Here is a 23,689-nt window from a genome sequence, read left to right on the forward strand (position 1 = left end):
GGAGTCACTTCCCTTACAGAAGCAGGCATTCTTTGAGATGTGTTGTGCATATGCTCATTCCACAACCTGCTCTCCAACCCCTCTTCACTGCAGTCCTCTACTCCTCTACAGTAACTGGATTCTGCAGTGGAGAGGAATCTGAGGTAGGGAAGCCGCACATCAGCCTTCATACCGGGATGCAAAGGATGAGGAGAGGCAGGGAGCATTGGCATCGTGTGGGCACTGCTTCCCCAAAGCTTTGAGCATGAGACAGTGGAATATGCATATGGACAGCACACCTTGAAGCAATCCCCTTGCTGTAAGGTAAGTCTCTTCTCTTCCTACTTACTTTTAAGCAGGCAAAAAAAAAGGTAATTGGTGTTCTGTTGCAGAGAGATGATCAGGTGAACAAAAGCCAACTGTTAAAGAGCAATATCTCTGTATGTGATGCAAGCCACCCAAAAGGAAATGTTGTTTTTTGAAGCTTTAACTCTACAGAATTTCATACTAAAGTACATTATGCTTCTCAGTTTCCATTCTTATGTCATTGGATTTGTTGTGCCAAATCAAAAGGAGCTTGCAGAACTAGCTCGAAAAAAAGGATTTAAAGGAACTTGGGAAGAGATCTGTAACAGTCCTGAGATGGAGAAGGAGGTGCTGAAGGTGCTGGCTGAGGCTGCCATGGCAGGTGAGTGGCTAGGGTGGACTGTAATAGGTGTGAAACAGATAAGCATAGGCTCTATAAGCATCTTCCTGAGCAGGTGTATGTTGTACAACGTGCAGTGCAATTCCCATGCAGCACCAGAGCATGAGTTGGGTCACTCCTCTTGGTTCATGTCATTTGTTTGGTTTTCCTTAATTCTCTCCTCAGCTAATGGGCACAGGAGGAAAAAAAAGTGAAAACCCAGGGCAAACATAAGCTCAGTTCAGTTCCCTTTGTATAGAATCACAGAATTGTGGAATGGTTTGGGTTGGAAGGAGCCTTTAAAGGTCATCTAGGTCAACCCTCTGCAGTAAACAGGGACATCTTCAGCACTTTCAGCCTGTCCTTGCAGCAGAGGGATTCCAGCCCACAGAGCATTTTGTGGCCCAGCATATATGTGTGTGTGTGTGAGGTGCTCTTTAGCATGTCCTGCTTCTATCTTTCTGGCCTTCACTGCTGCCTAAGAAGAATGTGGATCATCTGTAGATACATGTTGGGTCTTGTACAGTCTCACATGTGTGGCTGCAATAAGCCTTTGGCACTATGGACTGTTCCCAAATCCTGGTGACTTGCATCTGAAGGGTTTTCACTGTCTTATGCCTCCCTTCAGCTCTATCTTTTTCATGCCAATCACTCATAGCTTATTTATCAGTTCTGCTGCAGAATTAAACAGTGGCACAGTGCTATTCTAATTGGCTCTTTCATGGAATCATAGAACAAACCAGGTTGGAAGAGACCTCCAAGCTCAGCCAGTCCAACCTAGCACCCAGCCCTGTCCAGTCAACCAGACCATGGCACTAAGTGCCCCATCCAGGCTTGGCTTCAACACCTCCAGGCACAGCCACTCCAGCACCTCCCTGGGCAGCCCATTCCAATGCCAATCACTCTCTCTGACAACAACTTCATCCTAACATCCAGCCTGGACCTTCCCTGCCACAACTGTCCCCTTGTTCTGTTGCTGCTTGCCTGGCAGAAGAGACCAACCCCACCTGACTACAGTCTCCCTTCAGGTCACTGTAGACAGCAATGAGGTCACCCTTGAGCCTCCTCCTCTCCAGGCTGCACACCCTCAGCTCCCTCAGCCTCTCCTCACAGGGCAGTGCTCCAGGCCCCTCCCCAGCCTTGCTGCCCTTCTCTGTTCACCTTCCAGCACCTCAACATCTCTCTTGAACTGAGGAGCCCAGAACTGGACACAGCACTCAAGCTGTGCCCTGAAAAAAATGTCTACCTACTACTTCTTGTCCTGCCTGCTCTGTGTGACCCTACTTTAGCAGGGAGGTTGGGCTGGGAGATCCTTAGAGGCCTCTTCTATCCCTACCATGTTGAGGTTCTGTGGTTCTGTTACTGTTGCTCCTGTCCACTGAAGCTTTTCCCAAGTTAGGGAGCAGCGCAGATGCCCAAGCAGTTGCAGTGTGTGTTCAGTGCTTCTGTGGAAGCTGGAGACCTGGTGCATGCTGCTGCTCTCTGGGTGGCTTTCAGCTCTGCCCACAGAGGGGTTTGAGGAGTGCTTCTGCAGCTTCTTAACCTGTTTTTCAGCCAGGAAACAGGCTTCCTCCTTTTCTGCTGAGCTGCTGCTATTTAACCTGTTTTTCAGCCAGGAAACAGGCTTCCTCCTTTTCTGCTGAGCTGCAGAAATACGGTTCTGTTGCCATGCTGTCTTTAACGATGTTTCTTTCCACAGCTAACCTGGAGAAGTTTGAAATACCAGTGAAAATCCGTTTGAGCCCTGATCCTTGGACCCCTGAGACTGGCCTGGTGACGGACGCGTTCAAGCTGAAGCGCAAGGAGCTGACAGCCTACTATCAAACGGACATTGAGCGAATGTATGGCAAGAACGGCAAATAGCTCCCTTCTCTCTCTGCTTTTTGTGTCCTCCTGCACCACTTGGCTGCAACGAGCTTGGATCAACTAGGAAATACTTGAATTGCCTGTCTCGACACTTGAGAGCCACACACAGACCCCACCGTTTCTCAGCGGCAGCTTGAGCTCTTTCCGATGCCGTCGCCGCCACAGCTGGCGACTTTAGCAGAACCTTCCAGCAGCAAATTTGTCTCTCCTCTCCTTTTTTTCTCTGCTACCTTCTCAGCCTGTGGACCTTTCCCCGAGTCTTTTTGGAAAACCATGATTCTGAAGCCTCAAGTTTTTCAACATTTATAAATCCTGTACAATGTTTTCTTTGTATCTTTGATGTAAATAGAGAGAACCTGGCTACGTACATAAGAAATGGTTATACTGGGGGCCTTTTTCTTCTTCTTGAACTGATTATTTGAAGCTAAGGAGGTCTTGGTGTGCTGACATTCTGAAAACACTTGTGAGGAGATCATTATGGATCAGAGGACCAGGAATTTTGCTGCTGCTGTGCTGTTTTTCTCTCTGAATCCAAGGGACGACACATTTGGTGTTCCAGCTTGTGTCAGTTTGTGCCTAAGGCTTGCTGTGATTTTCAGCTGGGACAGAAAAGCCACTTGTGGCACAGCTCTGCATAAGGACAGATACTCTTGGAGGTGTTAGTTAAAGCTTAATACAAAGGGTACTGTTAACACAGCAGATGTGGAACCTACAAATCATCCCTTGAACTTCAGCTCACAACCATTTCATCCCATAGTTGAGTTGCCTAGAGCTAATATGAACACCCAGCGCTGATTTCACTGAACACTAAGTCTGATAGCATCCTTTTGGCAGAAAGACTCTGACAGTTTTGGTCTTTTTCTCATTAAATTTGGATGTTACACTGAGTTTGCTCTTTTGGTGGTGGTGGGAGCCTGGCAAGACCCTTGTTCTGCCCTAGCTGCAACCCAAATTGTACTGGCGGGGGATTTTTAACGTCATAATGACAGTTATGTTCTCAGCTCACACGGTGCCTAGCTGCCCTTTGTGCCATTAAAAATCTCCCTTTCATGCTTTCCTTTAGCATTGTTTTGCTTTGAAAGCAGAGATTTGAAGCATTTCTCAGCCAGAGTTATTTATGTTCTTCACAGAGAGAGTGAGTGGCGTTGGAATGGGCTGCCCAGGGAGGTGGTGGAGTTGCCATCCCAGGAGGCATTGAAGCAAATCCTGGCTGGGGCCCTTAGTGCCATGGTCTGGTTGATTGGCCAGGGCTGGGTGCTAGGTTGGACTGGCTGAGCTTGGAGGTCTCTTCAGCCTGGTTGATTCTGTGTCACTTGGTTTGTTGCACTCAGTTCTTACTTGGGGACAGTCTGAATTTCATTTTTACTGTAGGTGCATGAATGTTGTCCGAGAATCTCTGGGGAATCTTTTCTCCCTTGGCGAGAGCGTTTAGATTTCAACTCTGAGCTTTCTTTTCAGAAAGAAGATTTGAATCAGGGTTACAGGAGAATGTGAAGAAGCATACACCAGTCAGCATTGTGATGGAGCACATAGTAAAATGGCTTCAATTTGGGGATTTCTCCCTCCTGTATCATTTACTTGGAGTAATAAAAATCAGGGTCTTGATATGGGCAGAACTTACCCTGCTGTGGCAGCAGAACTTACCCTGCTGTGGCAGCAGAACTTACCCTTCTGTGGCAGCAGAACTTACCCTGCTGTGGCAGCACATCGTGGTTCTGAAGCAAGAGCTTTGTTTGGGGGAGGCAGTTCCTGCTGCTTCACTTCTGATGTGGGGGTCTGGGGAGATGTCTGATAAATTCTCCTTTGACGTGAACCTGGAATACTGTTTTATTTAACTCTTCCCACTGATGACAGAAGCCATTTCCATGGGAACTGGAAGTTACCATGTAGGGTCTCTACACTTTAGTGTTGACGAGGTGCTGGGAAGGTTTGTGCTGTGCTTTCTGTTCCATCGCCATCTCTCCCACTACTCCTGCATCTCCCTGCTGCCGTCCGTGACAAACTGGTACCGCCTGGTGAATTTTGGTGTAGCTCCAGCTAGCCAAATGGAAATACAAGCCACAAAAAGAAGTGAATGCCTTCAGGTACCTAATTCTGAAATGAAAGCTTTGTGGCAAAAGGTGGTAAGATTCATGTTGGGAAGTGAGTGCAGAATGTGAAGTTAGCAGGGAAGTGTCACACCCTGCGGCAGATGTTGCTGATGCTTCATTGTCTCTGCGTTCCATCAACAGGTTCTTAAACAGTCAGCACTCAGCACAGGCTGTACATGGTCCAGCTACTTTCTGGTGATGTTTCATGCAAAGCAGTGAGCTGTTGGCATATCCTGTGTCTCCCTGGGTGCATTGTGCAGCAGAGTGAAGGCAGTAAATCTGCTTTCCGTTACTTTGGAGGGAATCTGGAGCTTGCATTTTTTTTTTCTTCCACTGAGGATTTAAATCCACTTTTGGATAAAAGGCAGAAATTAAATGTTCAAAATGCATTTGGAAATGGTAGTTTTAATTTTTCTTCTGATCCAGTCACCAGATTGGGTTGCAAAATCTTAACTGCATTCAACTCTTTTGCAGTTCAGTTGTTTTATATTTCAAGTGGACATCCTTCTGGACAGTTCCTCATCCCTCTGGACAGTTCCTCCTCCTTCAGGCATCAAATTCAGTGTGGACATTTATTTCTTCCACAGAATGTGAAAATAAAGCAGTTCATTGATTTTTAGGCTTGGTGCTGGAGCTGGGAAGACTTTTAAAACACTTGTGTGGGTTTAAAGTGCTTGTGGTAAGTCTTTTTCTTCTGATTTATCACAAAAGAGACTTTTAATACTGGGGAGTACTAAGGTAGTACCTTTAATACAGGTAGATCCCTTTGTCCTGTTGAGGCCACCAGTTCCATGGATGCTCACCACGTTTCTTACTGACCTCATTAATCAAGGCTGTCATGGGGCAGTGAGTCCCAGTTGTGCTTCAGAGGTTGGGTTTCCTTGCTCTGGGAATCTCATTCTTGCTCTGCCCAGCAGATCCTTTTGGTCGCTGCTGTATTCTCACCCTGTGCTCTTACCTTGCTGAGCAGAGACACAAAGCCTAGGGGAGTCTGAAACCCTGCCAAGATGCACTGCACTCCAGCCAGGAACTTACTGCCTGGTCTCTCTCCTTGTTTTTGTGTGTCTCCAGGTGCCCAGTGACAGAGGTCCCTGCTGGGGTGTGTTGGATGTATCCCAGGGGCTCGTGGGCAGGTGTAAATGAGGAGTGCATGTGGCATCACGTGGGGAATTCTGTCATGGGAAGAGGGACAAGTCTTTTAAGAGTCTTCCTGAGCTCACACTGAGAAGGAGCAAATACCTCACCCAAAGGGGAGGATTTTTTGAGAGAGTAAATACAGGGCAGGTGTCACTGCTGGGATGTGCCCCAAAAACTGGGGACTGCTGTAAATGAGAAGTGTGTGGTTGGGGTTGATAATCTTCACCATGTGGGGAATTCTGTAATGCAAAGAGCTGTGACTTCTAAAGAGTCTTTCTGAGCTCACAAGAAGAACAAGGAGCAGAGAGCTCACCCAAAAGGGGAGCATTTGTAACAAAGCTTTGGTAAATACACGTTTTCCAGGACTCTGAATCGTTGGAAGTAGAACTGCTGTGAGAGCTGTTGTAAGAGCTTACTGGTTACAGTAAAGGACTGACCAAGACATTCCAAGGAAGCTGCAAGTCTCCTTTAAATACAGACATTCCTGCAGATATTCCCAAGCTTCAAGCTCAAGTCCATCAAGATGTTGTAAGTGTTCTTTGCAGAGAACAGCAGTTCTGGAGTAGGTTAGGATGGAAAAATGAAGCTGTCAGACAAAACCTGGCAAGCTCAGTGATGCTGCTACAGCAGTTCCTGCACGAGCAGGACCATACCTCAGTGGGCAGCTGCGTCTTGGAAGGGAAAGATTTTGCTGCAATGAAAGCAAAAAAGCAATGTGCAACTGAAACGAAGACCATAAATGCTTCCCTACATCCTCCTGGGGGTAGAGATAGAATGCAGAGGGTGTGGAGTTGAAGCACACCTTAAAGACATCTGGCAAAGCTTGTAAGTTTAGGCAGAAATTGCTGTTGGGTGAAGATTCCTTCACAACAGTTGTTTTCCTGCTCAGGTTCCCAAGCTTTTATTCCCTGCTAAAACTACATTTGGGTGACTCCATGCAGCTTGTTTTGTTTTTTTTTATTCATGTGATGTATTAACAGCTTTGGACTCAGTACAAATCATCTCTTCACCAGCAGGTGGAACAGTCTTGGGTACACCTTGGACCAGGCCAAAACACAAATGGAATGAGCAGCTGTGTCTTGGTGTAATTGCTTATTTAACCTGAACTCATTCTCAGTGTGCTCCTGGTCGTTGCTATGAACTGCCTGAACATTGTCTGTCCTCCTTGAGTTCTGTTGTATGGATTATTTATTTGTAACTGGGTATCATGGTTCAAAACCAATAAAATTAATTTCACACGTTTTTAGCTGAGCCTTGAGAATTTATGGGTGTAAAAGGAGTGGGTTGGGCTTGCATTCAGGGAGTGTGGAGCTGTTTCAGAGGGGTCTGTAGTGTTCCAAAGGTCGTTTTACCAGGAAACCTATTCAGGCATGGACACATCCTCTCACTTTGCTCTCTTCTTCATGGTCCTGGGAGCCTTTGGCAAAAGTCTCCATCCCTGCACTGTTTGTGTTCAGTATCAACAGAAGGACATGAAACTGTTGGAGCCAATGCAGAGGAGGCCACCAAGGTGCTGAGAGGGCTGAAGCACCTCTGCTATGAGGACAGGCTGCAAGAGTTGGGACTCAGCTCCCTTTTCTGCCAGAGCAGGATGTAAACACAGACAACCTTGGCTTGTAGCAAGGTATTGCTGGGTACCATGGGAGGGGTTGGCAAGCATCACTTCTTATGTAAACAAGGAGAAATGAACTCTGCTTTCTGGAGGCCAAAATGGTGTTATTAATTCTCAGACAGTGTGCATAGTTGTACAATGCTGGGCATGATAAAAAACAAGTATGAGGAACAGTACCTGTGGGTCTGGGGTGGTGAAAAGCTCAACATGAGCCTGCAGTGGGAGTGCAGCCCAGACAGCAACCCTGTGCTGGGTGCAGCAAGAGCAGTGTGGGCAGCAGGGCAAGGGAGGGGATTCTGCCCCTTGGCTCTGCTCTCCTCACACCCCACCTGCAGTCCTGGGTGTAGTTCTGGAGCCCCCAGCACAAGCAGCACATGGAACTGTTGGAGCCAGTGCAGAGGAGGCCACCAAGATGCTCAGAGGGCTGCAGCAGCTCTGCTATGAGGACAGGCTACAAGAGCTGGGGCTCTGCAGCCTGGAGAAGAAAAGGCTTTGAGGAGACCTTAGAGTGGCCTTCCAGTATCTGAAGGGGGCTACAGGAAGGCTGGGGAGGGACTATTGACAAGGTCTTGTAATGACAGGACAAGGGGGAATGGGTTTAAAGTGGCAGAGGGGAGATTGGAACTAGATGTTAGGAAAGGGTTCTTTGCAGTGAGGGTGAGACACTGGCACAGGTTGCCCAGGGAGGTTGTGAAGCACAGCCCTGTGAGGAGAGGCTGAGGGAGCTGGGGGTGTGCAACCTGCAGCAGGGGAGGCTCAGGGCAGAGCTCATTGCTGTCTACAGCTCCCTGAAAGGAGTCTGTAGCCAGGTGGGGTTGGTCTCTTCTGCCAGGCAAGCAGCACCAGAAGAAGGGGACACAGTCTCAGGCTATGGCAGGGGAGTTCTAGGCTGGATGTGAGGAGGAAGTTGTCAGAGAGAGTGATTGGCATTGGAATGGGCTGCCCAGGGAGGTGGTGGAGTCTCTGTCCCTGGAGGTGTTGAAGCCAAGCCTGGCTGGGGCACTTAGTGCCATGGTCTGGTTGATTGTCTAGGTAGGGCTGGGTGCTAGGTTGGGCTGACTGAGCTCGGAGGTCTCTTCCAGCCTGGCTGATTCTGTGATTCCATGACCCTGCTCAGCTGGCAAGTCTGGATTTCTGCTACAAGGCTGTACCTGTTCTGCTTTTTGGGTGTGAAAGGGTTGAATAATTTTTGCCTATCTTCTGAGATGCTTCAGGTCATCACTGACTGTTCCCAGGAGAGGGAATTTTCATCCGAGGGATGCTGAACTTTGGGAGCAGAGCTGATGTCACTGAGCACGTGCCTGTGTCTGTCCACACGGGATGAAGCTGCAGGGGCTGGAGGTGCAGTGTTCCCACAGCATTCTGCTGGAGAAGCTGGCAGCTCATGGCTCAGACAGGTGGATTCTTGCCTGGGTTCAAAACTGCCTGGATGGCCAAGCCCAGAGAGCTGTGGTCCATGGGGTTAAATCCAGTTGGCAACTGGTCACAAGTGGAGTCCCTCAGGGCTCAGTTTTGGGGCCAGTCTTGTTTAATGTCTTAACCAGTGACCTGGATGAGGACATCGAGTGCACCCTCAGCACGTTTGCAGATGACACCAAGTGAAGCAGCAGTGTCAGTCTGCTGAGGGGGGGAAGGCCCTGCAGAGGGGTATGGACAGGCTGGAGCCATGGGCTGAGGCCAATTGCATGAGGCTTAAGAAGGCCACAACAACCCCCAGCAGCCCTACAGGCCTTTCTGCCTGGCAGAAAGGGACCTGGGGGTGTTGGTGGCCAGCAGCTGACCATGAGCCAGCAGGGTGGCCAGGAAGCCCAACAGCAACCTGGCCTGGATCAGCAGTGGTGTGAGCAGCAGAGGTAGGGAGGTGCTCATGCCCCTGTACTCAGCACTGGTGAGACCACACCTCGAGTGCTGTGTCCAGTTTTGGTCACCACAGTACAGGAGGGACACTGAGGTGCTGGAGCAGGTGCCGAGAAGGGCAACAAGGCTGGGGAGAGGTCTGCAGAACATCACCTATGAGGAGCGGCTGAGGGAGCTGGGGGTGTTTAGTCTGGAGAAGAGGAGGCTGAGAGGGGACCTTATTGCCCTCTACAGCTACTTAAAAGGAGGTTGTGGTGAGGCTGGAGCTGGTCTCTGCTCCCCAGTTACTAATGACAGGACAAGAGGAAATGGCCTCAAGTTGCATCAGGGGAGGTTTAGGTTGGCTGTTGGGAGGAAGCTCTTTCCTGAGCAGGTGGTCAGGCACTGGCACAGGCTGCCAGGGAGGTGGTGGAGTCACCATCCCTGGAGCTGTTCAAGGCAGGACTGGACGTGGCACTTGGTGCCATGGTCTGGCCTTGAGCTCTGTGGTAAAGGGTTGGACTTGATGATCTATGAGGTCTCTTCCAACCTTGGTGATACTGTGATACTGTGGTGGAGTCTCCACCCCTGGAGGTGTTTAAAAGGAGAGTGGGTGTGGTGCTTGAGGCTATGGTCTGGTGATGAAGGCTGCTGGGATGAAGGTTGGACTGGATGCTCCTGGTGGTCCTTTGCAACCACAGCAATTCCTAGTGATGAGATGTTGTGCTGAGGGGTTTGGTTTGGTCAAGGACCTATCAGGGTGAAACTAATGACTGGACTGGATGATCCTGAAGGGCTTCTCCAACCTAGGCAATTCTGTGTTCCTGTGCCAGCCAGGGCAGGCAGCTTGCACTTCAGCGTGCACTTGGGGAGTGTTCTCTGCTGAAGCCAAGGAGTAGGTTCAGATACCTCTAACCGAAGGTCTCAAATAGCTCTGCAGAGGGAAGAACTCACTTTGCTTTGCCCTTGACTTAGCTCAGCCCCTGCCCCATGCCTGGCTGGTTGGGATGGGCAGTGGGACCATGGGAATACTGCCAGTGCCACCATGGTGCCCTGCTCCCTTCAGGTAGTGATGCTGGTAAGCAGGGAGGCAGGGAGTGCAGAGAAGGAGTGAAACAGTCCCCCTGCTTTTATGGGTCTTTGGACAGGCAGGGGGAGTGAGCTAACCATCACCTGGTGGTGTTCAGACCCACCCCTGGGGAGGGGTCAAGACCACCTAGGGTCAGGTTCAGGGTTACTCCCCCTGGAGTGTTAACCCTGTACATCTGGGTATGACCAGCAGGCAGGAGGAGGGAGGGGAGTAGCTTTGGGGCAGCCCAGCTCCCCAAGAACTTGTGTGCAGCAGGAGCAGGGAGGTCATTCTGCCCCTGTATTCTGCACTGGTTAGACCACACCTTGAGTGCTGTGTTCAGCTCTGGGCCCCCCAGTTTAGGAGGGACATTGAGATGCTTGAGTGTGTCCAGAGAAGGGCAACGAGGCTGGGGAGAGGCCTTGAGCACAGCCCTACGAGGAGAGGCTGAGGGAGCTGGGATTGGTTAGCCTGGAGAAGAGGAGGCTCAGGGCAGACCTTATTGCTGTCTGCAACTACCTGAGGGGAGGTTGTGGCCAGGAGGAGGTTGCTCTCTTCTCTCAGGTGGCCAGCACCAGAACAAGAGGACACAGCCTCAGGCTGTGCCAGGGGAGATTTAGGCTGGAGGTGAGGAGAAAGTTCTTCCCTGAGAGAGTCATTGGACACTGGAATGGGCTGCCCGGGGAGGTGGTGGAGTCGCCGTCCCTGGAGCTGTTCAAGGCAGGACTGGACGTGGCACTTGGTGCCATGGTCTGGCCTTGAGCTCTGTGGTAAAGGGTTGGACTTGATGATCTGTGAGGTCTCTTCCAACCTTGGTGATACTGTGTGACTGTGAGACTGTGATACTGTGAGACTGTGGTACTGTGAGACTCTGCTCGCTAGCACAGCCCCCAGGTTTGGCTTTACCCCTGCTCAGGGAGCAAGGTATGCTCCATGGGGGTCAGCCTGGCTCCAGAAGCCCTGCTGGTGTTTGAGAGCCCAGGACCTCCCCCCCCCCCCCACCTGCTTATACCAGGAGTGAATTTTCCTCCTTTTCCTAGCTTCAGGTTCTTAGAGCCCAGGACAGTCTGGGACAGTTGCAAACCCAACTCCAGCAATCTCAGGCATCCAGATGATAATTATTTCCATCTGCCTCTCTGTTTATTTACTTTTTCAGGAGCACTCCAGCAGTACTCAGAACAGCTTCTTTCTGCTAGTGATTTCTAGCCCACTGCCATGTGCACATTCCCCTACAGACCTGGCCCAGGAAGGCCTCCTCAGAAGGTCTGTTTGAGCCTACAGACTGGCACTGTTTCTTGTTCTCTGGCCCACCTCATGCTGGTGCTGCAGTTTACTCCCCAGGTCCTCAATTTTCATAGGATCATAGCATTGGGGATCCAGGGAAAAGCAATGCCTTGGAGCACTGGAGAGCAGTCATCCCCCCAGCTGTGCATTATTTAACTGGAAATCATTTGGAGTGTGTTCACAATAGCAAAAAACCTCTCTCTAACCCCACCCCCCCTTGTAGTTTTCCTGCTGCTGGGAGGAAGTCCTGACCCTACAGAGGCCATCTCCCTCCTGGGCAGTGACTCAGTCACGTTCTGCCTCTCAGTCCTGAAGCAAGAGACTTGCCCAGAGGTGGAACTGAACGATGCAAAGTGGAAACTGAATGATGCAAAGTGGAACTCTCCACTTCTCAAGCCCAGGTGTCTTCAAACTGACCTCTTGACAAAACACATTGACTTGGGCTTCTCCTCCCTCATTCACATGCCTGCAGTGTTGTTTTCATAGGTGTAAGGGCTTCTAAATGCTCATATCAAGCTGAAACAAGGTTGTAAGCAAATCTCTGCCTGAGGATAAGGATCATCTTGATGCTATAGCAGAGGCTGGGCAGGTGGAGATTGTGTCATTCTACTGGGCTTGGTGTTGATCTGCCACCATGTCAGAATCATAGAGTCAACCAGGCTGGAAGAGACCTCCAAGCTCAGCCAGTCCAACCTAGCACCCAGCCCTAGCCAAGCAACCAGACCATGGCACTAAGTGCCCCAGCCAGGCTTGGCTTCAACACCTCCAGGCACAGTGACTCCACCACCTCCCTGGGCAGCCCATTCCAATGCCAATCACTCTCTCTGACAACAACTTCCTAACAACATCCAGCCTAGACCTCCCCTGCCACAACTTCAGACTCTGTCCCCTTCTTCTGTTGCTGGTTACCTGGCAGCAGAGCCCAACCCCACCTGGCTACAGCCTCCCTTCAGGGAGTCATAGACAGCAATGAAGGGTTCAGGAAGAGAAGAGAAAGAAAAGGCAAGTGCTAAGAAATGAAGGGGCAAAGCTGAAGCTTGCTTTACTCATAAGGCTTCTGAAGTCTTTAATTAAGGAAATTGGCTGCTTCCTGGAGCTGAGTGGCAGAGAGGAGCTGAGCAATTCGAAGTGCCTGAGGTCTTGGATGCAGGAATCAATGTCTGCACTTATTTTTCTCTCCTTCTTTATGAGTTTCATCAGACTCTGAAACCCATCATAAGGTGGAAGGAGAAAACAAGCTAAACCCCAAAATCCCCACGGGACAACTGAGTGCTCTGGCAGTGACCTAGGCATGCCCCCAGTGAGTTTTCCAGCAATGAAGAAGGACTTCATGCAACTTTCCTCTGTACAAACAGCTGGCTGAAAATGAGCCAGCAGTGGGCTCAGGTGGCCTATGTCAGCAAAGTGTGACCAGAACTAGGGCAGTACCCACCCCATACTTGGCACTGGTGAGGCTGCACCTTGGATACTGTGTTCAGTTTTGCACCTCTCAATACAAGAAGGACACTGAGCAGGTCCAAAACAGGGCAGTGAGGCTGCTGAGGGATCTGGAGAACAGTTTTCTGAGGAGCAGCTGAACACTTTGTGTAGCCTGGAGAAAAGGAGGCTAAAGAGAGACCTTCTGACTCTCTACAACTACCTGAAAGGAGGCTTGGAGCAAGTGGGGCTTAGTCTTTTCTTCCCAGTAACAAGTGATGGGACAAGAAGAAATGGCCTCAAGTTGTGCCAGGGCAGGTTTAACATTAGGAGCAATATCTTCCCCAAAAGGCTTGCCAAAGCCTGGAACAGGCTGCACAGGGAAGTGGTGGAGTCACCATCCCTGGAGGTATGTAAAAGCTGTGTAGATGTGGTGCTGGGGGACATGGTTTAGTGGTGACCTGCACTGCTGGGTTAAAGGTTGAACTTGATGATCTTAAAGGTCTTTTCCAGCCAATATGGTTCTATAAAGTATGGAAGTTTGTTGTGGTTTGCTGAATATCAAAGAGAAGGTCTGGGAAGTGATGTCAGAACTGCACCATACACCAGCAGACATCAGAGTGAGACACCTGGAGGTGCTACAGCAATGTCTGCAGGGGGGACAGATTTGCAATAGCACAAATGTGGTGTTTTGGAGCACTGTGAATTACAGATTCATAGAACCTCTCCTGAGTTTGCCCTGAGATGAACTAAGTAGCCAGGAGGACAAGGGAGGTTCTTCTGCCCCTGTGCTCAGCACTGCTCAGGCCACACCTTGAGTACTGTGTCCAGTTCTGAGCTCCTCAATTCAAGAGAGATGTTGAGGTGCTGGAAAGTGTCCAGAGAAGGGCAACAAAGGTGGGGAGGGGCCTGGAGCACAGCCCTGCGAGGAGAGGCTGAGGGAGCTGGGGGTGTGCAGCCTGCAGCAGAGGAGGCTCAGGGCAGAGCTCATTGCTGTCTGCAGCTCCCTGCAGGGAGGCTGTAGCCAGATGGGGTTGGTCTCTGCTGCCAGGCAAGCAGCAACAGAGGAAGGGGACACAGTCTCAAGTTGTGCCAGGGGAAGTCTAGGCTGGATGTTAGGAGGAAGTTGTTGTCAGAGAGAGTGATTGGCATTGGAATGGGCTGCCCAGGGAGGTGGTGGAGTCACTGTCCCTGGAGGTGTTGAAGCAAAGCCTGGCTGGGGCACTTAGTGCCATGGTCTGGTTGATTGTCTAGGGCTGGGTGCTAGGTTGGGCTGGCTGAGCTTGGAGGTCTCTTCCAACCTGGCTGATTCTATGTTTCTAAGGCTTGGTGGGGTGGAGGGCAGCACTATGCAGGAAGACAGGCACACGGGTGGGCCACGTGGAAGAGAAGTTGTGTGGCAGGGAAAGGGAGACAGCAGCTGGAAAACAAGCAGGGTACCTGGCTGTGTGCATCCATACCATGATGAGAGCAGGTGAGGTGTGCTGGGTTAGGTGAGGGAGTGACAGTGAAGAAAGGCAACACAAACTTTCCACATGCCATACTGCTTTGGCAGTGGGCAGCAGCATGTGGAACAGTTGTTGTTCTTCAGGGTTCTTGCTGGAGAAATCAGCAAATGAGTTCCTTGCTTTGCAGAGCAACAGCAAAGGCAGCAGCGATCCTGCTGCGCTGAGCCCTTGTGTCTGCCAGAGCACTACAGCATCTTCCCTGAGAAGATGTTCAGTTCTGGGCCCCCCAGTTTAGGAGGGACATTGAGATGCTTGAGCGTGTCCAGAGAAGGGCAACGAGGCTGGGGAGAGGCCTTGAGCACAGCCCTACGAGGAGAGGCTGAGGGAGCTGGGATTGGTTAGCCTGGAGAAGAGGAGGCTCAGGGCAGACCTCATTGCTGTCTAAGGACTACCTGAGGGGTGGTTGTGGCCAGGAGGAGGTTGCTCTCTTCTCTCAGGTGGCCAGCACCAGAACAAGAGGACACAGCCTCAGGCTGTGCCAGGGGAGATTTAGGCTGGAGGTGAGGAGAAAGTTCTTCCCTGAGAGAGTCATTGGACACTGGAATGGGCTGCCCGGGGAGGTGGTGGAGTCGCCGCCCCTGGAGCTGTTCAAGGCAGGACTGGACGTGGCACTTGGTGCCATGGTCTGGCCTTGAGCTCTGTGCTAAAGGGTTGGACTTGATGATCTGTGAGGTCTCTTCCAACCCTGATGATACTGTGAGACTGTGAGCAACCACCACACCCTGGACTGTATTTGCAGGTAATGCAGCAGTTGCCTTGCTTTCAGGAAGCTCTTTAACCCTTCAGTTTAAGTGCTCTGCCAGCATCTGAATGCTTCTGGAGGAGTTAGGAGAAACTCTGTGTGTGGCTGCGTCAGGACTCTGTAGTTATGTGATGCTGAGGAGCAGGAGCTCATTGTGTCTGTCCAGGTCTATCTGTGTCCATGTGCTTCCCGTCTGGGACAGCAGTATTTCTCTTCCCAAACACGCTGCACTTCCAGAGCCCGTTCTGAAAGCACAGGATCAGCTGTGCCTGTGCAGAATTCCCCACTGCCTGCTGCTTCCTAGACCCCAGAGAAATACCAGCCTCGGATGAGGAGAAAAAACACCACACAAGAGCATGTGGTGTTTACTTTGGGATGGCCACTCACATGTCCTGAGCAGCCAAGAGAGGAGAGAGTTTTCCCCTATGTTCTGAAACCATAATTCCATCAAAGCAGTGGTTGTGTTCATAGAATCAAGCAGGTTGGAAGAGACCTCCAAGCTCAGCCAGTCCAACCTAGCACCCAGCCCTGGCCAATCAACCAGACCATGGCACTAAGTGCCTCAGCCAGGCTTGGCTTCAACACCTCCAGCCACAGTGACTCCACCACCTCCCTGGGCAGCCCATTCCAATGCCAATCACTCTCTCTGACAACAACTTCCTCCTAACATCCAGCCTAGACCTCCCCAGGCACAGCTTGAGTCTGTGTCCCCTTGTTCTATTGGTGCTTGCCTGGCAGCAGAGCCCAACCCCACCTGGCTACAGCCTCCCTGCAGGCAGCTGCAGACAGCAATGAGCTCTGCCCTGAGCCTCCTCTGCTGCAGGCTGCACACCCCCAGCTCCCTCAGCCTCTCCTCACAGGGCTCTGCTCCAGGCCCCTCCCCAGCCTTGCTGCCCTGCTCTGGACACCTTCCAGCACCTCAACATCTCTCTTGAATGGAGGAGCCCAGAACTGGACACAGCACTCAAGGTGTGGCCTGAGCAGTGCTGAGCACAGGGGCAGAAGAACCTCCCTTGTCCTGCTGCCCACACTGCTCCTGAGCCAGCCCAGGATGCCATTGGCTCTGCTGCCCACCTGGGCACTGCTGTCTCATCTTCAGCTCCTCTCTCCCAGCACCCCCAGCTCCCTCTCTGCCTGACTGCTCTCAGCCACTCTGTCCCCAGCCTGTAGTGCTGCTTGGGGTTGTTGTGGCCAAAGTGCAGAACCCTGCACTTGGCCTTGTTCAGTCTCATCCCATTGGCCTCTGCCCACCCATGCAGCCTGGCCAGGTCCCTGTGCAGGGCTCTCCTACCCTCCAACAGCTCCACAGCTGCTCCTAGCTTGGTGTCATCTGCAAACTTACTGATGCTGAACTCAAACCCCTGGTCCAGATGATCAATAAAGATGTTGAACAGGACTGTGCCCAGCACTGATCCCTGGGGCACACCACTGGTGCCAGCTGCCAGCTGAATGTGGCACCATTCACCAGCAAAGAAACCCTTTAACGTTCTGTTTTCAAAGGTCACATATCCACCAGATAATTCTATTTGGGGAAAAGAAAAGTCTGGTGGGGGCGGGGGGGAGGGGAAGAAAAGAAAAGCCACTTTCAAACCAAACAGCTTTACACCCCTTCTGTGTCACAGGGAAGGGAAAAAAGTAAGGGAATTTGAAGTATGCTGCATTAACTCCTCTCTATTTTCCACACCTTTAATCTATGTTGAAAAAACAAAGTGGTGACACAGCTCAGCTGCAGGAAGGACAACTGAGTGTGTCCTGACTTTAGACCTAGATTCTGCTAGCAGCTGTTGAAAAGTCCTTACATGTTTTAATGCATTTCCTTGTCATTACTCTAGTGAGAGTTGTTTCCACTCCGTCTGTTTCCAGTCACTACTCAGAGCTTTCAGACATTCAGTTTAGAGGCTGGAAAGAAATGCCTGTCCCCAGCCTCTGAGGAGGTTCCCACAACACAGGCCTTGAGGTAAATGCTAATTGTAGAGTAAGCTGTTGTTATTATTACAGCTAGCACTGAGGGTTGCTGTTCTTTGGCAGCTCTCCAGGTCAGAAACCAATTTTCCTTAGCGAGCACAAAATCACAGGATCCCAGCATGGGTAGGAGTTGGATTTCATCTCCTTGTAACCCCTGCCAAACCAGGGTCATCCACTGCAGGTTTCCCAGGATCACAATGTTCAGGGGGGTTTGGAATCTCTCCAGAGAAGGAGACTCCACAACCTCTCTGGGCAGCTGTGATGGTTTGGGAGTTACCTGACCCCCATGCTTATGAAGTCACCCAGACTAGCTTCAGCTGGCTGGAAGTTAAGGAATGAAGCTTTGCATTCACAGCTCAGCACAGGATAGAAGCTTTGCATTCACAGCTTAGCACAGGATAGAAGCTTTGCATTCACAGCTTAGCACAGGATAGAGGCTTTGCATTCACAGCTTAGCACAGGATAGAAGCTTTGTATTCATTTTAGCACAGGATAGAAGCTTTGCATTCAGTTTAGCACAGGATAGAAGCTTTGCATTCACAGCTTAGCACAGGATAGAAGCTTTGTATTCACAGCTTAGCACAGGATAGAAGCTTTGCATTCACAGCTTAGCACAGGATAGAAGCTTTGCATTCACAGCTCAGCACAGGATAGAAGCTTTGCATTCACAGCTCAGCACAGGATAGAAGCTTTGCATTCACAGCTCAGCACAGGATAGAAGCTTTGTATTCACAGCTTAGCACAGGATAGAAGCTTTGCATTCACAGCTTAGCACAGGATAGAAGCTTTGCATTCAGCTTAGCACAGGATAGAAGCTTTGCATTCACAGCTTAGCACAGGATAGGAGCTTTGCATTCACAGCTTAGCACAGGATAGAAGCTTTGCATTCACAGCTTAGCACAGGATAGAAGCTTTGCATTCACAGTTTAGCACAGGATAGAAGCTTTGCATTCACAGCTTAGCACAGGATAGAAGCTTTGCATTCACAGCTTAGCACAGGATAGAAGCTTTGCATTCACAGCTTAGCACAGGATAGAAGCTTTGCATTCACAGCTTAGCACAGGATAGAAGCTTTGTATTCAGCTTAGCACAGGATAGAAGCTTTGCATTCACAGCTTAGCACAGGATAGAAGCTTTGCATTCACAGTTTAGCACAGGATAGAAGCTTTGTATTCAGCTTAGCACAGGATAGAAGCTTTGCATTCACAGTTTAGCACAGGATAGAAGCTTTGTATTCACAGCTTAGCACAGGATAGAAGCTTTGCATTCACAGCTTAGCACAGGATAGAAGCTTTGCATTCACAGTTTAGCACAGGATAGAAGCTTTGTATTCAGCTTAGCACAGGATAGAAGCTTTGCATTCACAGTTTAGCACAGGATAGAAGCTTTGCATTCACAGCTTAGCACAGGATAGAAGCTTTGTATTCAGTTTAGCACAGGATAGAAGCTTTGTATTCACAGCTTAGCACAGGATAGAAGCTTTGCATTCACAGTTTAGCACAGGATAGAAGCTTTGCATTCACAGTTTAGCACAGGATAGAAGCTTTGCATTCACAGTTTAGCACAGGATAGAAGCTTTGTATTCAGTTTAGCACAGGATAGAAGCTTTGCATTCACAGTTTAGCACAGGATAGAAGCTTTGCATTCACAGCTTAGCACAGGATAGAAGCTTTGCATTCACAGCTTAGCACAGGATAGAAGCTTTGCATTCACAGCTCAGCACAGGATAGAAGCTTTGCATTCACAGCTTAGCACAGGATAGAAGCTTTGCATTCACAGCTTAGCACAGGATAGAAGCTTTGCATTCACAGCTCAGCACAGGATAGAAGCTTTGCATTCACAGTTTAGCACAGGATAGAAGCTTTGCATTCACAGCTTAGCACAGGATAGAAGCTTTGTATTCAGCTTAGCACAGGATAGAAGCTTTGCATTCACAGCTTAGCACAGGATAGAAGCTTTGCATTCACAGTTTAGCACAGGATAGAAGCTTTGTATTCACAGCTTAGCACAGGATAGAAGCTTTGCATTCACAGCTTAGCACAGGATAGAAGCTTTGCATTCAGCTTAGCACAGGATAGAAGCTTTGCATTCACAGCTTAGCACAGGATAGAAGCTTTGTATTCACAGTTTAGCACAGGATAGAAGCTTTGTATTCAGCTTAGCACAGGATAGAAGCTTTGCATTCACAGCTTAGCACAGGATAGAAGCTTTGTATTCACAGCTTAGCACAGGATAGAAGCTTTGCATTCAGCTTAGCACAGGATAGAAGCTTTGCATTCACAGCTTAGCACAGGATAGAAGCTTTGCATTCAGCTTAGCACAAGATACAAGCAGATAGTTACAATATTTATGGTTATAGACAGAAATAGACAGGTTAAAGGTAATACAGAAACACAACAGCCCTCCCAGAAACCTGAGTCCCCAGGAGGGGCTCCCAACCACCCTTCCACCTTTTTTCCTCCCCTCTACCTTATCCCAGTTTGTTTTATGTTCAAGGTAAGCTGGGAGGATCAGCAAGGGGGGTTAAAAAAAGCAAAAGGATTAGACAGAAGCAACCCGGGGAGAGGGCACAGGCTCCCAGGGAGACACACTGACTGACTTACCTCTATTTATGTTCTTGGTTTTGTACCTCTCAGCCAGCCTATGAGTGCAGCAGACATCACCACTGTTGCCTTTTCACGGCCTGTCATCTCATTTTCCCCATTAAAATGTTCCAGTTAGCCTCAAACTAGCACAGCAGCCTGCTCCAGGCCTCCAGCACACTCACAGCAAACCATTTTTTTTCTCATGTTCAAATGGAACCTTCTGGCTTTTAGTTTGTGCCTGTTAGTGCCTATCCTATTGATGGGCACCACTGGAAAGAGTCTGGCCACATCCTCTTGCCCCCTGTCCTTTAGGCACTGACAAGCATTGATCAGCTCCTCTCTGTCTCCTCCAGGTGAGACAGACCCAGGTCTCTCAGCCTGCCCTTGTCAGAGATTCTGAAGTCCTCTCATTCTGTTTGTGCTTTTCACTGGACTCTCTCCAGCAGGTCCCTGTCTCTCTTGGACTGAGTAGCCCAGAGCTGGGCACAGTGCTCCAGGAGTGGTCTCACTATGGCAAGAGGCAGATGTCCCTTGAGCTCTTGGCCACACTTGTTCATGCACCTGGGGATGCCATAGGTCTTCTTGACCACACTGCTGACTCCTGGGGAACTTGTTGTGCATCATCACTCCCAGGTTGTGATGGTTTGGCTGTTACCTGCAACCCCTCCCTTATGGAAATCCCCCAGACTAGACTCAGCCAGCAGGAAGTGAAGGAATGAAGGTTTATGTTCACAGCTTAGCACAAAATACAAGCAGATAGTTACAATAGTTACAGCTATAGACAGAAATAGACAAGTTAAAAGTAGCACAGAAACACAGCAGCCCTCCCAGAAACCAGTCCCCAATAGGGGGTCCCAACCACCCTTCCACCTCCTTTCCCCAGAGTGTACCTTATGGCCAAGGTGAGTTTGGAGGATCAGCAAGGGGGGTCAGGACTAGTTGGGTTACACAGGGAGAAAAAGCACAGGCACCAACTGCAGCAGAGACATGCACACTGACTCCCTCTGCCTTCTCTGTGCTTGTGTCCTTGTTTCTATCCTGCTCAGACAGGCTGTGAGTGCAGCACACATCGCCAGTGTTTCCTTTTCACAGCCAAGCATCTCATTGCTCTCATTAAAAATATCAAACTCTCACACAGGCCCTTTGCAGAGCTGCTTTCCAGCAGGTCAAACCCTGACCTGCACTGCTGCAGGAAGTGATTTCTCCCCAGGCACAGGACTGTGCTTGCCCTGGCTGAGCTTCCTGAGGTTCCCCTCTGCCCCTCTCTCCAGCCTGTCCATGTGCCTCTGAATGGCAGCACAGCCTGGCAGTACATCAGCCACTTCTCTCAGCTTGGTATCATCAGCAGGCTTGCTGAGCATCCACCCCATCCCTTTATCCAGGGCATTGGTGAATAACTTGGATGACAACCTCTGAGGATCTTTATTTTGTACTTGGGAGACAACTGCAGTGCTCCAGATGCAACTTCTGGCACACCTCTTGTCACTGCTGGAGCTGGGAGCACTGGGGCAGAGGTGAGGTGCTTCTGAATGCCAGATTTGCTGCCACTGGCAGAAATAGCAAGCTTCCTCTGCTCTGGGTGCAGGGACCTCTGGAGAAACTTGAAGTTTAGTGGTATGGGGATCTGCTACCATGGTTACATAAAATTGAAGTCAAAGCAAACTAAACCCTGGAAGCTGGAGGGAAGATTGATGCTTGCAACTTCTGGGCTTAACACTTCAATGTTTTCACCAGTGAAGACTGTAAGGATGCAAGGCAGAGCTGTAGTATTTTACTAAGCTTTCTGCTGTTAATAGGTGGGCAGAGCATTGCTTCCATTTAGCACCTAGATGCTCACACAGGGTATGGTGGATGGCATGGAGAAAATTGCCACCTTCCCCTAGAAATTGCTCATGTGCAGCATATATATATGTGTGTGTGTGAGTGATTTATTCCTGCAGTCTGAAGAATAAGGAAGGCTGATGGAAAATGGCACTGAGCTGTGTGAGAATTGCTCAGCTGCCAGCCCAGCCATGTGGTGATGCTTTTGCACTGGTGAACAGAATGGTTGTTACCTGTCTGGGTAGTCATCTGCAAGTGAATTATCTGCACAGCATGTGTAGTTAAGGGATGTGATTAGATTCATCTCATGTGGAAGTGAACTGAGGCATGGAAGTGTTAAGAGCATATAGTAAAGCCCATAAATTTTGTACTGAAAGGAGGTCCTGTTCAATAGCTTTGTTGATGGTCTGGAGCAGGGGATTGAGTCCAGCAGCAGTAAGTTTGCAGATGACACCAAGCTAGGAGCAGCTGTGGAGCTGTTGGAGGCCAGGAGAGCCCTGCAGAGGGACCTGGACAGGCTGGATGGGTGGGCAGAGGCCAATGGGATGAGACTGAACAAGGCTAAGTGCAGGGTTCTGCACCTGAGTGCTGTGTCCATTTCTGGGCTCCTCAATTCAAGAGGGATGTTGAGGTGCTGGAAGGTGTCCAGAGAAGGGCAACAAAGATGGGGAGGGGCCTGGAGCACAGCCCTGTGAGGAGAGGCTGAGGGAGCTGGGGGTGTGCAGCCTGCAGCAGAGGAGGCTCAGGGCAGAGCTCATTGCTGTCTGCAGCTCCCTGCAGGGAGGCTGTAGCCAGGTGGGGTTGGGACAGAGTCTGAAGTTGTGCCAGGGGAGGTCTAGGCTGGATGTGAGGAGGAAGTTGTTGTCAGAGAGAGTGATTGGCATTGGAATGGGCTGCCCAGGGAGGTGGTGGAGTCTGTGTGGCTGGAGGTGTTGAAGCCAAGCCTGGCTGGGGCACTTAGTGCCATGGTCTGGTTGATTGTGTAGGGCTGGGTGCTAGGTTGGGCTGGCTGAGCTTGGAGGTCTCTTCCAACCTGCTTGATTCTATGTTAGCAGGAAGGCACATGGCTTCTCCAGCTGCCTGAAGGGACATTGTGGAGAGGCTGCTGCTGGGCTCTTCTCGCAGGTGAGTAGTGATAGAAGAAGAAGGAATGGCCTCAAGCTGCACCTGGGTGAGTCTAGACCAGACATTAGGAAACATTTTTTTCCCAGCAAGAGTGGTCAGGCACTGGAATGGGCTGCCCAGGAAGGTGTTGGGTCATCAGCTCTGGATGTGTTTGAAATTCATTCAGTTGTGGTGCTTGAGAATGTGGTTTAAGAGTAAACTTTGTAGAGTAGGGCTAATGATTGTGCTTGGTGATCCTGAGAGTCTCTCCCAGCTGGGTTGTTTCTGTGATTTTTGAGCTTCATTCCCTTCTCTGGGACCAAGTAATAATGTGCAAGGAGGGTTGTGATGGTTTGGGTGTTCCCTGTCCTCCCACACTTTGGAAATCACCCAGCCTAGACTCAGCAGCTCTGGAAACTGAATGAAACTTATGTTTACAGCTTAGCACAAGATACAAGCAGAGATTTACAGTATAGACAGTTATAGACAGAAATAGACAAGGGAAAAGGTAATACAGAAACACAACAGCCCTCCCAGAAACCTGAGTCCCCAGGAGGGGCTCCCAACCACCCCTGCACCCTCCCCCTACCCCTCTCAACCTTACTCCAGTCCCAAGGAAGAATGGAGGTTCAGCCAGGGGGTTAGGAAGCAAAGTGGCTTAGTCAGAGAATGGCAGAGAGAGGTGAGGTTAGAGAGAGAGATGCAGCTCCAAGCTCTCCAGTAGGAGAAGTGCCTTATCTATGTTTTGATTCTTGTTCTTATACATCTCAGGAAGCCAATGAGGGAGGTAGACATCACCCTTGTTTTCCTTCCACAGCCTGTACTCTAATTCTTCTCACCCTAACATTCTAGCTGGGCTCAAAGTAGCACAAGGGTAGAGGTTAAGAGGGGAGGGGTCAGACTTTTGCAGCAGTGCCCAGTGACAGGACAAGGGACAATGGGCTCAAACTGGAAGTCAGGAGGTTCCATCTGAACAGGAGGAAAAACTTT

At 50.0% G+C, this 23,689-nt stretch overlaps 1 protein-coding gene across 1 annotated transcript in view; it reads left to right on the forward strand.

Annotated features, from left to right (window-relative positions):
* The window catches only part of ACSL3 (acyl-CoA synthetase long chain family member 3), a 78,249-nt gene extending 71,250 nt beyond the window's left edge, over positions 1–6,999 (forward strand). The window contains exons 15-16 of the mRNA XM_064152789.1: positions 510–667; positions 2,364–6,999. Coding sequence (XP_064008859.1) covers positions 510–667; positions 2,364–2,527 — 322 coding nt within the window. The 3' untranslated portion in view covers positions 2,528–6,999. The remainder of the gene's footprint in view (positions 1–509; positions 668–2,363) is intronic.
* The last annotated feature ends 16,690 nt before the right edge of the window (positions 7,000–23,689 follow it).

The sequence above is a fragment of the Pogoniulus pusillus genome, chromosome 13 (assembly GCF_015220805.1).
Source record: "Pogoniulus pusillus isolate bPogPus1 chromosome 13, bPogPus1.pri, whole genome shotgun sequence".
In the NCBI taxonomy this organism is placed as follows: domain Eukaryota; kingdom Metazoa; phylum Chordata; class Aves; order Piciformes; family Lybiidae; genus Pogoniulus; species Pogoniulus pusillus.